This window comes from Manduca sexta, chromosome 14 (genome assembly GCF_014839805.1).
Source record: "Manduca sexta isolate Smith_Timp_Sample1 chromosome 14, JHU_Msex_v1.0, whole genome shotgun sequence".
Taxonomy (NCBI): Eukaryota; Metazoa; Arthropoda; class Insecta; order Lepidoptera; family Sphingidae; genus Manduca; species Manduca sexta.
The window spans coordinates 2126213-2144187 of record NC_051128.1 but is presented as its reverse complement, the minus strand read 5'-3'; the positions used below and the strand labels follow the sequence as shown (position 1 = coordinate 2144187).

The following is a 17975-nucleotide window of genomic DNA, read 5'->3' as shown; positions in this document are numbered from 1 at the left end:
GCTGATTTCTACGCGGGCGATGCTTCGGACACAGTATGTTTATAAACTCACCGACAATGGTAGCTAGTATGATGAGTGCGAGGACCACGGAGGTGACTGCCATGAGGACGAGCGACGTGACGTCAGTGCTGGTGGAGTTGGAAGCGGTGGCGTTGACGGTGACGTTGCAGCCCCACGACACCACGTCCACCCACGAACAGTTGTCGAACCACTCGGCCGTAGGGTATACGACGTCATCTGGAAAATAAATTAGCTACCTTAGCAACTATATATATTAGAGGCTCCTTAACTGGTTTCTGATCTCGCTTTCAAAATTTTGCTCCACCTTAGTATCTATATCAGATGTTCCCTAACTTATTTTCTCATGTCGCTTTCAAAATTTTGCTCTACCTTAACATCTATATTTGAGGTTCCTCAACTTTTATCTCATCTCGCTTTCAAAATTTTGCTCCACCTTAGCATCTATATCTGAGGTTCCTAAACTTTTATCTCATCTCGCTTTCAAAATTTTGCTCCACCTTAGCATCTATATCTGAGGTTCCTAAACTTTTATCTCATCTCGCTTTCAAAATTTTGCTCCACCTTAACATCTATATTTGAGGTTCCTAAACTTATTTTCTCATAGACCGCTTTCATCATTGTTGGTTCCAGTGGAACCCCTGCTGCTCTGGCCTCGGTTGTTTCGCCGGCCTACTTCAAACTTTCCTATGAATCTTTCGTTATTTTGCGATTAGACAACTTTTGCGTTAAAATCGCCTCTTACAGGGTGCCAACGTCAGCGTGGTGGACTAAGGCCTAATCCCTCGCAGTAGTAGAGGAGGCCCGTGCCCAACAGTTGGACAGTATATATATAGGGCTGATAGTATTATTTCAATAAATTATCACAACCTTTCCATTATAATCGATACACATAAATCGCGTAAAGCTGGGTACACATTCAGTCAAACCCACATGCGTTGAAGGGTTAATACTTTCTTTGTGCCGCGAGGCGCTCATTTCCTCTCAAGTCACGCGCACGACGACTCAAGTTGGTCGATGAGGCTCGCCGATACTACTTTCGGGCTTAAGTGAGATTTCTAGTGATTTGTAGACCCGCGTTGTTAGGCATTTACGGATTAATGTTATTGATTTTAGAGGTTAAAGGTAAATAATTATTATACTAACTACGTAATTTGTAAGTGATATATTATGTTATGTATGTATGTTATGGGTATATTCAGGTAAGTCAAAATGATTATCCTATTCACTAGACTGTTTTTTCTTCTTATCTTATATCCATACATAGTTGTCTGGAAGATATTGCTTAGAGCGATAAGACCGCCATTTGTACTTATTTTCATTTTTTGTTTAATTTAAATTGGTTTACTTCGGTGACAAAAAGAGTGAATTAAATTGCTTAGAAAATGTTTTAGCACATTCCTTCAATAGGCTAAGTATTTTCGGATAAGTTTATTTTGTTTCTAAACAAAATGGATCATTGTTCATATTATGAAGTGTTTAGTTGTAATCGTAGAATATCGATTTCTTTTTTATACGGTTGCGGCAAGTGACCCCACTGCATCTGATGGTAAGTGGAGTGGGGTCCAATAGAATGTTGACTGACGAGAAATTATTACCCGTCAGCTGTCGTTATAATTATGCCGGCCTGTTGCAAACGGATATACACCGGCTGATCTCGGAACGCGACACACGTGGGCCACTATGGCGAGTTTTAACACTTTGTATTGTGGTCGCTATCCGGGCAGATATAAAATATATAAGTACGACGTGTATGAAAAACAGAGGCACTATAATACAAGTATACAGGTATATTGCTCTATCGTTTCTGTATTGTTATTCTCCGTCTTAGATGGACTTGAATATAAAATAATTTCCGCCTAGACTTGTTAGCGGCTTACACTGTTGTTAAAATCAACACCTAAAAACTCGCAAATTCAAATAACAAAACAGTGGGAAAGTTTTAATTATTTTTTACATTTCAATTAGTGATAGAATTGCGGACCGCATCAGAATGCAAATGTTTTAATAAAAGGACCAAAGAAAGGGAGGTATTTGTCGGGCGCGACGATTTCGCAGTAAAAATTCTTTAATACTAGGAATGCTGATTCTTCCTGAATCGATGTTTCATTAGATTGCGGGTTTGGGAACGGTTTTCGGTTTAAAACGAAATGAGAAGTCATGCATTTTGAACGTGTTGACATTTTTTGTTGATTGGCCATTTTTATTATGTTTTTTTTTTATTTAAATACAGGGTTTTGACATTGCCTTAACAAATGAAACTGCATTTTTACTTTTGCTAATATCGTGGCGAAAATTATGAATAATGAATATTTTCAAAAATCCCAGTTAAACTTTTGTTAATTTTGAACATTTTGTAGTTTAATGCAAATATGCCGTGTGCGTATTTCTGACTAAAAGTGTGATGTCGCCACGACGAATTCACTTAGAGTAGTGACAATAGGACGTGTAAAATTAAAAATCCTCTTTTGTATAATTTTTGTTCGAAAACTACACTTTTTTATTTTACATCTACGGCTAGAATAACTTATTGTAAAGTGTTATTTCCAAGAAGATAAGTGGAAGATAAGATATGTAGTTTCATTTAGTAATGCAATGCTAAAATAACAGGGTATATGACGAGACTAATATTATTAATTATAGTATTATAGAAAATAAAAAAATTTCTTTATGTAAGAAATTCAATTCGCTGGCCATCTGTCTCTTGAAAATGAAGAAAAGATCTTCCAATAGCCGCATTACGAATCACAAACTACGAGATTAACTTTAGAAATTTGTTCACTGGTTTTTAATTTCGCGAATTTTGTGCAAGAAAGCATCTGCGGCCCTGGGATAATATAGAGGTTATATTATATCTTATCTACATAGTTAGGGTCCGTAGACTAAAATGCTTTCCTACATAATAATTCCTTATGGTTACGCGAATATTAGACATTAAAATTAAACTAAATTAAATATCTAAAAAAATTTTTAGCTGCTCAGAGATCAGATGGGACCACTAATAGGCAAAAAAATTTAAAATGTATATTTGTGAAATGTAGGTAGATTTTGTAACTTTGACTTTACGGATGAACAACACCTCAGTCCACCCCGTGACTACGAACGCTGCAAAGTCTTCGAAACGTCGGGAGAAAACTAAAATAATTAAACCCGCGATGAAATTCGAAAAATAGTTTAATTTTAATGCCTTTCTACAGTCCTCATTTCAAATAGAAATCAAAAGATATGTATAATCAAATGATATAACCTATCGATAAGTATTTTTTTTTATTGAATGACGAGACGAGCTTGCTATTCGTCTGATGGTAAGCGATACGACCGCCCATAATCAGTAGAAACATTATCCAACAACTTGAATTATAACGCATTCTTTTGTATTCCACTGCGTTTCCAATCGCCGCCAAGCACCAGAAATAGACATTGCAGTGATACCTAGTACCTACCCAGACTGACTCTCATATTTGAGAGACCTACCACCAATAAAAGTCTATCGCTAGAATGCCATTCTCATTGTTAGCGTCAATGATTGAAGAAAATCATATTGCCTACGCACTCTGTTCTATCTTGAAGCGAATTGAATTTAGAAGTTATAAGGGTCATCTTCACATTTTATTTGTCATAAGGTCAAGATAGTAATTTATATTGAACCGAATTGAAATTTTGGAACAAATGAGGGTCATACATTTTGTTTGTCATAAGGTCTTAATATTAGACAACGCTTTGTACACTTTTTTAATATGTCATACACGTCGCGGCTTTATCTTCGAAGAGGTAGACAGAGATGCAACCAGGGCACCCACGTGGTAGCGGTCGAGCCTATTGCCAATATCCCAGGATCCCAGGGCGGTGTCGTACTGCATAATCAAATATAAATACGCCACCAATGCAGGAGCAATAAGTATCTGCCATCATTGTTTAATTCGTATAATAGTGACCATTATAGAAAGCGGAGATAAAGTATATTACCTATAATATAACGAGTTGATTTGAGACCAGTTATGAAATTCTCTTCGTTGAGTCATCAAATGACCTCAATTTGTTTTTACTTACGAACTAATTAAAATAGTAAATTACATTCCTAATACTCTTGGTGATGTTCCGTTGTCTAATTCTGATGAGCTGCTTGCGCTGTGTAGGTTTAAAGGACGTGTAATAACGTCTAATGTCTCAAAATGAGATTACAAAGCATTTGGATGCAATACATTATACTTTGAAGTTCTAGGAATTAACTCCTTTTAATTAGATTACTTTTAATCAGACGACTTGATATAGGTCGCAAGAATACGCTGGATGCAGACCGCTTTCCACAGGTCCGTCTGGAAATTTTAAGTGAGGCCTATGTTCAGCAGTGGACTCTATGTGGCTGATGATGATGATGAATTAGATGACTTTTATTCAAAGAAAATGACTAACGGAGATTCTAATAACAGCATAAGCGCAGGTGAAGGCGAAAGGGTAAGCGCAACTATTGCACCCATATTCCGCCGTGTGTATTCCGTCCCATGATGTGATAGGGGACGAGCCTATTTGCCATATCGGGCTCAAATTCCAGTCTCCGGGCTAATACTGAGAAAAACTTAATATCATTGCCCCAATCGAGGATCGAACCCCAGACCTCAGCACTACAGTCGTACCTTACAACTACGAAATCGAGGCAATCTCGAATAAAAGTTTAATTCATTGTAATTAATACTCACTGTTGGTATAATTAAAATCACGTATTGTTCTGGACACGTTCATTGTACTGTCGCTCGTCCTCCTGCAACGAAAAAAATACATTATTAAGTTATGAGCAACATACAATTATATCAAAAGAAGAAAAACCAAACGACCAAAGCTATAAACTTGTTTTTAAGTCCTTGGACCTGCGTCCAATACCCGTAGTGAAACAAATATTTTTGTTTCATGCAAATGTTTTGGGTTAGGGTGTTGTTACACTGTTGCTCTAAAGACTTTTTTTACGGTATAATCGGGTAGTGTAATAAACTGAGATGACATTTTATTTGACGTCTCTTGACGTCGAAACTCTCAACGGTTGCTAGAATAAGACAGCATGTGTTACTATATTTATACCAGCAAGCCGCTTCTAACAGGTTGATCTGGAAATTTTAAAGGAAGGCCTTTGGTCAGCAATGGACTTCCAAAGCCTAGAGAAAGAAGATCTCATTGAAATCGACCAATTAAGCCAAGTTTTAGAGATAATATTGTATGAATGATTTTTCTAAGTCATTTATAAAGTATTCGCTTTTGTCCGCGGCTTCGCCCGCGTGAAAAAGTTTTCCTGAATAATTATTTTTTTCGACTTACTAGACAAGTATAGTTATATTATGACAAAATTACACAAAATCATTATAAATTGTAGCCAATGTGCTATTCTGATGTATAACCAATATTACTGTAAAGTTTCATCCAAATCCGTTCAGTAGTTAGTTCGTAAAAGAGGAACAAACATACATACATACATTTATCCTTACAAACTTTCGCATTTATAATATTAGTAGGATAAACGCCACTTTCCCACTCGTACCCACTTGGCTAAACACACAACACAACTTCTTTTCCCGCAATCGGGTTACACAACTAAACAAGCCCATGTATACATAGCAACAGATGCACCGCTTTGTTCCAAGTTGGCGGCATCTGTCCCTAACCAGAAGTTTGACACTTTCGGCACAGCTCCGTATAGACGGACCAAATTCACAACTCCGGCTGCTAGTTTGAGAGCTGGGTGAGTTTGATAATATTTTTAACACCTGTCTTGTTGGACGTGTATGTTTCCGATCTAATATGGCGGATGTTTTAGGAAGCGAATATTGACTATTGAATGTATTTAGATTTTACAACGTAGGTGTACTAAAATTACATACATATCTCACCTTTTTTTAGAGGTAGGCAGGGGTGTTATCACTCTTATATTTCATGTGCTATGTTAAATTCTATATAATAAGAGCGTATAACGTTTTAAGCGGCACAAAAAAAGATAAATATTAGGAAGAATAACCTAATATGGCTTTACTCACCAGGATATCGAATCTATAGTAATAACGCATAAGCATAACTACGCTAGATTAAAATTATTATTTCGCGCTTATTCTTATAACTCTTAGACCGCCAAAATAGGACGCGCCATGATAAGCACATGCCGTGTACAAAAAATACAATTTTAATCTAGTTATTACATAGAAAATGGATCACACATAGGTATACCTTTATGTGTCGTTATGAACGCAAACATAAATAAATCTTAAATATTTGTCTGTTACGTAGACTACAATAGTTTTTAGAAATATATGCATGACATTAGCTCTTATAAGGCGGAAAGAAAAAATGATACTAGCCGTGTCCTTTATTATCTAAGCTATAACTAAATAAAACTAACATATGTAATTATGTTCGAGTGATACTGATATGAAACGGCGGTAGCCTAGTTGAGAGTGAAACGGACTGCCCAGACGAATGTCCGCAGGTTCAAATCCCAAGGGCACTCACCTCTGACTTTTTTAAAATGATGTGTGTATTCTTTGTGAATTATCGCTTGCTTTAACGGTGAAGGAAAACATTGTAAGGTAAGAAATTCTCTATAGGAATTTTGAGGGTGTGTGAAGTCTACCAATCCGCACTGGGCCAGCGTGGTGGACTAAAGCCTAATCCCTCTCAGTGGTAGAGGAGAAACGTACCGAGCAGTGGTACAGTATATAATACATGGTTGATATTATTTATCAGTATAAACAGTATATTTGTGTTATCCCAAACCCGCAGTGATTTATTCTTATCACAATTTCGATTTTGAACTGGAGTCGCAAAGTTGGCGGGTTGGCGGCGCTGAGTTGCCGTAACTTGAGCACGTCTCTGTATCGATTTTACTTAACCCCTTAAACACAATTTAAAACTGTTTAACAGTCATTAAAATTTCAACCGTGTTTGCTTGGGATTTGGGTTTATATGTACATTTTAGAAGAGGTAAAATAAATATAATGTATCCGACTGGATACGTTGATGTAAGCTTACTTCGTACTAATCATGTGAAACTTAGTTACGATATTAGGATGTTTGTAAGAAGATAAGATTATAGAGATAGATAGATAGATTACTTTTTATGCCGTAAAAGTATGTAGTGGGACTTTAACTACAGAGAAGGCTCGCGAGATCGGAGCAGCATGCAATACTTTTTATTTTTATTCGCAGGGAAAAAAGATCAGCACATAAGTAACACTTTTTTTTTCGCGGTCAAAAAAATGTTTTATGCCTACCATTACTTGGGGGGTGAGTGGAACGGTTATGTTGCTTTCACCAGTCTAACGGCCCATAATACAAAAAAACACTCTTGTTTGAAGAACAAAGTTGAAAGTAAGTACACAAAAGAGTATTACCGAATTGAAGATTGAGATTTATCAGTATTTGCGTAATACTGACCGCTATAATTACCCTGTACGTAAAATCAAATGCAATCTTTGCCGTCAGAAAAAAAAAAAAACACCTTTTGCAGTTAAAATGCTCTGTTACTAGACTTTAAATAGGTTGTATTGTGCATGAAGTGCTAGCTCGTGCAACGTTAGATTTTCGCAAACAATTGTGGACTGAATTTTATTCTGCAAAGGTCGCGTTCAAAGGAAAATAGTAATGCTAAGTGTTTAACAATTTACGGATAGTTTGTGTTTGGATTTATGTTTTAAACTAAACTGTAAAGCTATGGTTTTTAAGGTTAGTTTTGGTTGTTTCAGGTTTTTGGTCTGGTTGTATTTAAACGTATCCAAATCAAACTCAGGGTCACTACGAATATTTAATAATTCCGAAGTGTGAAGTCAGCCAACCCTTAACGTGGGTAACTATAAGCCAAACTCTATTAGTAGTAGGAGGCAGTACAATTCAGGACTCGTATATTAATTCAAAAGCAAATATCCCAAGTAGGTACTATTTAATTTGTCCATTCGCGTACGTACGGGCATATAGCATAACGTGTGCATTTCTTTCCAACGCTTTAATATTTCAACCGTGTCTTATTTAATTAGGCTCACCGCGCGCTTTCGGATTTTACCTGGTTCGGGAAGCACGTTGAAAACATTCGGTTCAAGTTTTCATGACGTGCCTACACGTATTATCGGATATATTTTTATAGAGGCTTTGTCAACAATTTCGTTTTAGTAAAGATAAATTTTGTAAAGATTTGTTCCTGGGATCTTTTTATATTTTTATGATATTTTTGGGTATTTAGGTAACAAATTTTATCCAGTTAGCTTTAGTTATCAATAAGTGCTCAATTTTCTTTATTTCTACGCAGAAAATATACATATTATTAAAGTTATTTACTTATTATTATGATTTATTTTTATAGTACATGCAAATATCTTACGAAAATTTAATAAAATATTTTCACTATTGTTTAACCATATGTAATATCCGTTCCACATCTCTGTATAGTCGGATACGAATTATCAAACAATCTTCACCATCATAACTATGTAATGCTAATCGATTTAGAGTGATAATCCTATAATCGCTTGTATAAGCGCAGGTGTTAATGAAAGGCGCTCATTTATCAGCCTGATCGACTCGGCTGATTTGTATGAACATATTGACGTCTATTCATGTTATCAAAGGTTGATTCGGCTCAGCTATTGAGACGAAACACTGCTTGTATAGAGTAAAATTTCTAATCTAATTTGGTTAGGAATGGTGGTAAGGTAACAAATGGTTGAGATGGTTTTGTTTGATTTTAGTATCGATATTTTTTAGAATTTACTTACGCCAAAAACTTGTATAGAAGGGCAATGGATTGGTATGTCAGATTTGAATATACACCTCAGGATTAGGAAGATTTTTAAATACAATTCTTTCTGTAATTTATTAAGAATATATATGGTTTTCACAGTTTATACTAAAGATGTTAACAAAAGTATTTTTTCCAAAAAATAATATATAGATCTTTTATGGTATACCTACATGGGCTGTGGATCAGTCAAGTACCCACGCTAGTAAAAGATCGCTAAAATCCCAACGCACCATAAAGAAACGTGTATGACGTAAATAGACGTTCGATGATATTTTCTTACGACACTGTCCATAATGGAGGCGTCACGTGACATAATGATAAATCGTTTCACATAGAAATATCAATTTTCCAAAATTGATCGACGTGTAGGCTTCAATGAAACGTTAAATAATGGTGATATCGTAGCAATATTTATCTATAAAGGAATCCTGAACGAAAGAACTAGGTCTTCTAATACAAGCAATAATAGCTTAAAAGGAGATTACATACCTTTAAGTGAAATGTAACCTATACTTGTTAACGTAATAAATAATTTTCGTAAAAAAAAAAACATATGTCTTTGATTTCTAATGACACTTCCAAAACTTTAAACTATGATCACGGCTGGCCGAATGTACTTCTTTACCTTTTGTGATAGTTAACTCATCCAAACCAAAACAAACATTCAAACATTTGTTTAATGGTTGCTGAAAATTGCAAATAAGAACCCAATAAATGATTATTCGAACAGAAACATGATAAACGCAGTTTTCTTAAGAGTTTCTTGTCATTCTTTTCCATACCATTTGTTTTGTGCAACGGGCAGAAAAAATTCTAAAACTAATACCATTTTTAAATAAATATTTCTATTTCTTTTCACACTCGAAAACTTGACGCCATTTTACTCAAATCGATATGTCATTAAACACAACACAGATAATATCCTTGAGTTTTTATTAACAATAAAACCATGGAGTATTTACGCGTTTAATCCCTGCCGATACCACAACGTAATAATTCACAGTTCACCGATATAACATCGTTATGAGAACGACTAAGCACGCCCAATCTGTTCGCAAGTACCATAAACATAATACTTTAAAACTCATCCAAAACAATTTCTGAGTAATTTAAAAAGAGAATGTTCTATTTTATTTGTTTGAAAAGTTTTGAAAAATTATTTCGAACATTTTTCGCTGTACAAATTGTCCAGTATTTTATGAGCTCATTTATTTTTTAAAATATTTTTTTAATGTTAAACTAGGCAACAACACTCCAAGTTGCGTGTCAGGTTCGTAAACATTTTAAAGTAGGCTGTCGCATTTGTTATTTAAAATTACCGGCCGTTATTTTGATGTTGAATTAAATATTAAAAAGTAATAACAATTATGGGCTATGGCCGCGATTGTTCACTTTAACGACAGCCATTTGGCATGGCAATTTATAAATTGTTAACGAGAAGTCATTGGCGCAGTAGTCATAACGATAAAGTGTGCTGAGAATGTTGAGTATTTCACATAATATCATATTAATTCTGTGTGATTAAAGAGAGGCAAGCAGATAGGTAAAAACCACAATTGCCTATTAAAATCAGTAGGAATACCACACAGGACAAGACTGCAAAGAACTCCTCGTTCTCTTCACAGTAATCTATATTAATATATAAAGCACTCGATGGATTTTGAAATATCTCACTAATAGGAAGCTATATTACTCCTGAGTCCTATAGGGTACTTTTTATCCCGGGATAATATAAAGCGACACTTTTATCCCGGAAAAACTATTTCACATGGGCGGAGCAGCGAGCTAAGCTAGTATATTATAATGATATATTTGGTATCGTCATATACGTCATATTTAAAACTGCTTGGTGAAGATGTTACTGTACTGTTTAAGCTTTGCCGCATTATCAGTTGTATATTATTAGTAGTTGTAATAACATTTTTTCTTTTTCGCGGACAAAAAACGCGTCGTCGCTACTATCACTTGGGGGTGACTGGAACGGTTATGTTGGTTTCATCGGTCTTACGGCCCAATGTCGACTTGGGTATATAGTATCATCCGAGCGAGCATTGGACCGAGTCCCTAACCCCTGTATACTATCGGCATACCGACTAAAACTCGCGGTGGCTTTCTTCGGCGCATACAGGACGGCCCCGGGGTATCTTGTTGCACTGAGATAGCTGCTCACAACCGTTCCTGATGTTGTAAGAACCTGCTTCCATAATTCCCTTGAATAAAACCTACAAACGGACGTAATAAACTGCTTTCCCTTATGATGATCAGAATAATGACAGAACGTCTAGACTTTGTTTGATGTTTGGTTCAGACTCGTTTTATGTGAAATGTTCGAGGTTCTAACATGAGTTATGTACTATATGATGCTTTTATTTTCTGTGTGCTATGGAGTAGTTTTGCTAGCATTTTGTTTTATTGCTTTCGCTTCGCCCGTGTGACAGAGTTATTTCAAGAAAAAACTCCCGCTATGTTTTCTCAGCATAAAAAGTCGCCTATATCCTTCCCAAGGACTGAAATTATCTACCAAATTTCATTGAAATCTGTTTCATAGTTTTTGAGTTTATGGCGTTCAGACTAGTAGACGAAAAGGACGGGGACTTTGTTTTATAGTATGTAAGGATTATAGACATTATTGGTGCAGAATGATACGACCTAAATTCCAGCGAAATATTCCATAATACCTACCACTGCTGTCACCTTAGTATTGTTTTTATTATACAATTTTTTTCTGATATTATATTCCGTAACCAAACACTCCATAATTATTTATTCTATAATACAATGTTCCTCGGTAATGTACTATGCGTTAAATAACCTGATGGCAGGATATTTGTATCCGACGGTATGGTGGTCACCGTACACAAGGAGTTAAAATTTGCCATAGAAGCCCACGTAATTGTATTGTATTCCGGGATTAGCCTGTGTATATCCGGTTTCAAACCGGAATAATTGTGTCGACTTTCAGGTAATCATCTCTCGTCAGTGAACCCTACTCTACTTACCAACAGGTTCAGTGGGATTATTTGCTACATCCTTATAAAAATAGCCACTTCATAAACTTTTACGTCTCACAATAAGTCTGAAAATGATTTGCCGTCAAATCGTGTTACACATAACGTCGGACCAATTCGGAGCCGATATGTCAATACCATATTACATATTTATTATAAGTGATGTATAGAATAAATATGTGATGTGACAAATTATTTTCGGAGTAATCTTAGCCTAGAATTTACCCGCTATAGTGGCGAAAGCGGCGATAGCCTAGTTGGATGTGGAACGGACTGCCTAGACGAATGTCCGTAGGTTCAAATCCCAAGGGCACACACCTCTGACTTTTATAAAATTATGCGTGTATTCTTTGTGAATTATCACTTGCTTTAACGGTGAAGGAAAACATCGTGAGCAAATCTGCATACCTGAAAAGTTCTTTATAAGAATTTTGTGGGTGTGTAAAGTCTACCAATCCGCATTAGGCCAGCGTGGTGGACTAAGGCCTAATCCTTCTCAACAGTAAAGAATGCTTGTGTCTAACAGTGGGACAGTATATAATACAGGGCTGATATTATTATTATTATATATGGAGGCGAAAGGTGACATTTTCCGAAAAGTAACCCGACACAACATGTAGGTACTAATATGAATAAATGCAGGCTGCAAATCGTTCTAATGATATAAGGTTCTACATTTATAACTATAAACCATAGCCGCATAGCAGTGGTGAAGTATCCGATTCCTGTCGGCTTCCTTTTATGTAGAATTTATGTAACATGACATATAACTATATGCGAGAATATGAAGGTAGGTGTAATATCAATGCCAGATGGCGGTCCAATTCGTAGAATATTTGTCACCGTCTGGAGTCGTCCAACCGTGTACAAAGGCGAAGGAGCAAAAAGACTCCTGAATATTCCAATTTATTTATGTAAAGATGGTGTCTATGAATATAACTTTTTGCTGGTAGGGTATATTTTATATCCGCATGGATAGCGAAGGTGTTAAAACCCATCATAGTGGCCTACGTCAGTGTCGCGTTCCGGGATGACCTTGTGTATCTGGTTCCAACAGGCCGGTATATTTGAGTCGACTGTCTAGAGGTAATCATCTCTCGTCAGTCGACTTTCTATTGGACCGCACATCACTAACTATTAGAATAAATAAAAATAAATAAAAACTTTTTTCTAATAATGACTTCAAAATAGGACTTACCAGGCGAGCGCTTTTAGGTAGGTCAATGGCGAGCGGTCGTTATTAGCAATTTTTGGTCACCTCGGGCTTTCCGAGGGAGTCTAAATGAACACTGCATAATAAGTTTCTCTATATATAACTAGCGGTGCGTACCTTATGTTTTGCCGCCAGAAAGATATTAGGGCATAAAAGGTATTATGAGAGTTTGAAATACACAATATATACATTTAAAATTTCAAGCGTATTGCATTATGAATCCCTCCTAGCCTAATTTCGGCCACGGCGGCCTATCTCAACGGAGATCGGCCAGGTACGCAGGAGATATTATAGTGTACAAGTGTGTGCGCAATATACAGGTGCATTTTCTGTTCCTTCACTCTCTTAGTCCGGTGAAACAGCGATCTAACATAAGACGGAAAAACCCAGTCACATTTTAGATTCCATTTGGAATTTGAACCCAGCACTTGAGGGTGGTAGTTGTACTCAAACAACTGCAATATATGCAACGTTTGCTTTGAGTGTTTTTGCCACTTTTTACAGTTGGTATCTATCATGTGAGGGACATCTACTTTTTCAGACAGCAGCATCTTATATGCCAAAAGTAAAAATAACATTTCTATTACTTTCAGCAACTTATCTATGACGCAGAGTACTAAGAGCCCTCACACGCCCAAATATAAATTAGAGCTCAGTCGTCGACCTTCACTTGTCAATACATTCAATAAGTGGCGTTTCCTTTGAGAGGAGTATGAGTAAAAGATGGTGTTTGTATCGACGCGTGTGTAACGAAATGTTACGTATCAATGACCAGTTTAATTTGACTTCTCTGGTAGTATGAGTTGGTCAACTTGTATTTTTGGTTAATCGGTCATATTTTGATTAATTTCATTGTAATACGTTGTTTGATTTGATGGTTAGAAATATGTATGAATTTGGTCGATGGGATTTGAAAATAAAATCATATATTTATTTTTGTATATCAATTTGGAACACCTTTGCAGGCCGGTTTTGATATATCCGTATGGAAATATTTAGGGGAGGCCTATGTTCAATAGTGGCCGACTTAATTTTTTTTGGCTAAATTACTTATTTAGATTTATCAGTATAACCATATACTTAACGTTAAAATCATTTGGATTGGAAATCGTATTGAATATGTGACAGGGTCTTGTCGATCATTGCGAACGCTTGGTGAGCCTATGTTATGTTCTTTATAAAAATATATAATCTTATAAATCACTATTTCCAACGCATATTTTAAGCTGAACGCCGTGCTGGTTACTAGGCACTCGCAGACATAATTGCACATTCTTCGAAATCCGGGAATATATTTTTCGAAAGCTTTTTACATTCTATAGAAAAATGCTTTCTATTTTTCTCGTGCTATTGTCTTATTACATGATTTTTATTTCATAGATATTTGTTGGTAAGGGAGTATTGTATATATTTCTTAATCGATTTGATAAAAAATATGGTATAATCGACATATAAATACATCCTTAGTTTCCTTATCCTTTCCCCCTCATTTCCTTCCCAGCTATCCCCTCCGAACGTTCCTCCAGGACCCTGCAGTCACTATCCTGGGTATTCTAGTATCCCATTTGCAGGTTTCCCCCGGAGGTTGGCTGCGGGGTCCGATACCATAAAAAAAAATCAATAAGGCCTACCAATAACCTAACCTGACCAATAACTTAATTTTAAGGGCCATCTAAGGTCTATCGTTATTCGATTTGTTTTGAAAACAATCTTACGAACACATCATTTTTAGAAATATCATTATCGATAACTTTTCGAAAATCGTTACTCTTTCGCCTTTCAACATAGCCACCCATATGGATGTCGAACTATTATTCCTGGCAATCGAATAAAAAACGTCAACGATCTTGGCAATTTATTTCTCGTTTTATTATTTTATTATTTCCGGCGGGATCGTTTAGCCGTTTATCAAGGGATAATGTGTTACGTCATCTGTCAATATTTAATCATTGACGAAGGTTTGCTTGAAGCGCTTTAATTATTGCTGTTGCGGATTTATTGAATGCTCGGTGTTGCTCGGATTTGTCTGCGTCAGTTGCTTTTATTATTTATATTTGCACGGCTATGTGACTCCATTGTACCTGATGGTAAGTGGAGTGAGGATTAATAGAATGACGACTGACGAGAGATGATTACCCTTTGGCAGTCGACACAAATATGCCGGCCTGTTGCATCCGAATGTACACAGGCCGATCCCGGAACGCGAAACACTTACGTAAGCCACTATGGCGGGTTTTAACACCTTGTGTACGGTGGTCGCTAACCGGGCGGATTTAAAACATATCCTACCACCGAAAAGTGTTATCCGCAATGTAAGTTCCTAAATCTCTGTAGTAATATCATATTGCCATGTATAAGACTTCACTGGCACCTATTTAAGCAATCAGACAAAAATATTCAAATATTTCATATGAAAGCAAATTACTGGCATATAGCCTTTCTTGATAAATGGGCTATCTAACACTTAAATACTTTTTCATTCCGAACCAGTTATTCTTGAGATATTGTGTTCAAAGAAATAAACAAATTCTTCGACTTTGTAATAATACTAGTTTTGCTCGCGGCTTCGCACGCGTGAAGGAGTTTTCCGGGATATTGCTTTTCCGACTTACTTGGTATGTATCGTTATATTATGACCAAATTACACAAAATCATTATAAATTTTAGCCTACGTGTTATTCTGATGTATAACTAATATTACTGTAAAGTTTCATCCAAATCCGTTCTGTAGTTTTTTCATGAAAGAGGAACAAACATACATCCATACATAATCCATCCTCACAAACTTTCGCATTTATAATATTAGTGGAATAGGATATTAGCATAGATAGTAAACATATAGATTATTTAGTTTAGCAATTATTTGCTAGCTTGACATTTTTATTTGATCTCGCTATATAACTGAAGATTAGTTTCTCCAATCCCTAATAATAACTACACTTACGAAAGACAATTGCTATCAAGTTCACATCGATAATGACCTTGCCCCGTATCCTTGACCTTGAGACATTCGAAACAACATTCGGAGGCAATAAAATATGAATCGAAGTAATTGTAAGGAATCCACATGTTGGTTTGGTAGGTTACAAATTTTTATTTATTTATCTTAAAAAATAGTATACAATCATAATTTATAATACTGATGATCATTGCACTAGACTCCCAGGCTTGTATCGCAACGATCAATGAGTGACATTTGAGCAATTTTCAAAAACAAATTGTTACGCGCCGCTATCCTAGCCGATGCCATCGGGCGTTTCCGGAAGTATTCGGCTGCGCTGTCAGGCTGGCAGAAGATATGTCACGCGGCGATTATTCTGTTATCTCTCTGGTTGGACGTTGTCAAAAATGTCTAAAATGGTATTCTGTAATTACTTTTGCTAATGTTTAATACTGTAATAAGAGCGTTTAACAAATTCTTTAAACTGGTCTTAAGGTAGATTATTAACTGAAAACATATATATTTCAAGATAACTAAAAAAAAGAAAAATTGTAGATTATGACAATTGTTCAGGTCCCAGGTTCGGCGAAGTGATATTGGGTTTTCCCGTCAGTATTAACCCGGAATAGAAATTTTTGCTTGATATAGCGATGGGAAGCCTATTGCCTCATGGTACACGTTAGCGAAAAGTGGTTGCCCTCGTTGCACCTCTGTCTATCCCTTTGGCACAAAGACGTAATTATTGAAAGTTTTTATTTGAATGACGAGACGGCAAATAGGTATATATTGTGGGTTATTATATAGGTATATAATAATTATGGTGCTATGATATACTCTATATCCGCCCCGATAGCGACCACTGTACACAAGGTGTTAAAACCCGCCAAAATGGCCCGCGTGTATCGCATTCCGGGACCAGTCTGTGTATATCCGATTCCAATAGGCCGTCATAATTATTTGGACTGGCGAGGGGACATCTCTCTTCAGTCGACATTTATTGGACCCTATTTACCATCAGGTGCCAGGTTACTTTTTCATGCACGAAGAAAAAACTTTTTTCGTTATCTTTTTAAATCTATCAAAAAAGCGATCGTGGTTGAAATTTGAAGGTTGAAAGGCTATATTGTTGAGCGGCTCGCGTGAGCACTTTTTCCAACGTCGGCCATTGTTCGCGCTGTCTATCTGTTACAACGCAGGCCGCGGAATCTGCAATGAATACCCATTTTTCCTGCACAGCTTGGCTTTATAATCATTTTAGGCTCCGAGCAGACGTTGTACCACTTCGAAATAACGAGTTCGAGAACGGGACAAAAAATAATAACGAGTTCTAAAATTTTTGTTAATGATTTCTTATGTTTACGCGAATGTTAGACATTAAAATTAAACTATTTTTTGGATTTTATGGCGGTTTTTTTATATTTTATTTTTCATTCGACGTTTCGAAGACTTTGCAGCCTTCGTGTTCACGGGACGGACTTAGATGTTGTTCATCCGTAAAGTCAAAGTTACAATATCTACCTATATTTTACAATTACACAACTTTTTAAATTTTGGCTGTTGGTGGTCTGATCTACGCAGAATGAGCTTACAGTGTGTCTTATAAAATATAAAAAGCCGCGATAAAATCCGAAAAATAGTTTAATTTTAATTTTTGTTTCATAATGGTGGTAGGTCTTATATATGAGAGTCCGTCTGGGTAGGTATCACCGCAATGTCTATTTCCTCCGCTAAGCAGCAGTGTGTAGTCACTGTTGTGTTCCGGTTTGACGGATATTGTAGTCAGTGTAATTACTGAACATAATGACTTAACATCTCATGTCTCGGGATGGCGAGCGGAATACCAAACACTTTGTAATTCAAGGTGTTGGATGGTGTTTCTACTGTTTATGGGCGGTCGTGTCGCTTATTATCAGGCGAATGACAAGCTTACCTCGTCATTTACAGCAATAAAAAAATACAAATATTATGGTATAGTTGCATTGACATCATGCGGTTTAAAAATTCGGGTTTTAGTCCAGTCATCGA

General features: G+C 36.3%; 1 protein-coding gene across 1 annotated transcript in view; it reads right to left on the bottom strand.

Moving 5' to 3' along the window:
- LOC115442816 (5-hydroxytryptamine receptor) overlaps positions 1-17975 on the bottom strand; it is an 85966-nt gene that overhangs the window by 15509 nt on the left and 52482 nt on the right. The window contains exons 2-3 of the mRNA XM_030167986.2: positions 4716-4777; positions 52-237 (exon numbers count right to left, since the gene is read on the bottom strand). Of these exons, the coding sequence (XP_030023846.1) occupies positions 52-237; positions 4716-4758 (229 nt within the window). The 5' untranslated portion in view covers positions 4759-4777. The remainder of the gene's footprint in view (positions 1-51; positions 238-4715; positions 4778-17975) is intronic.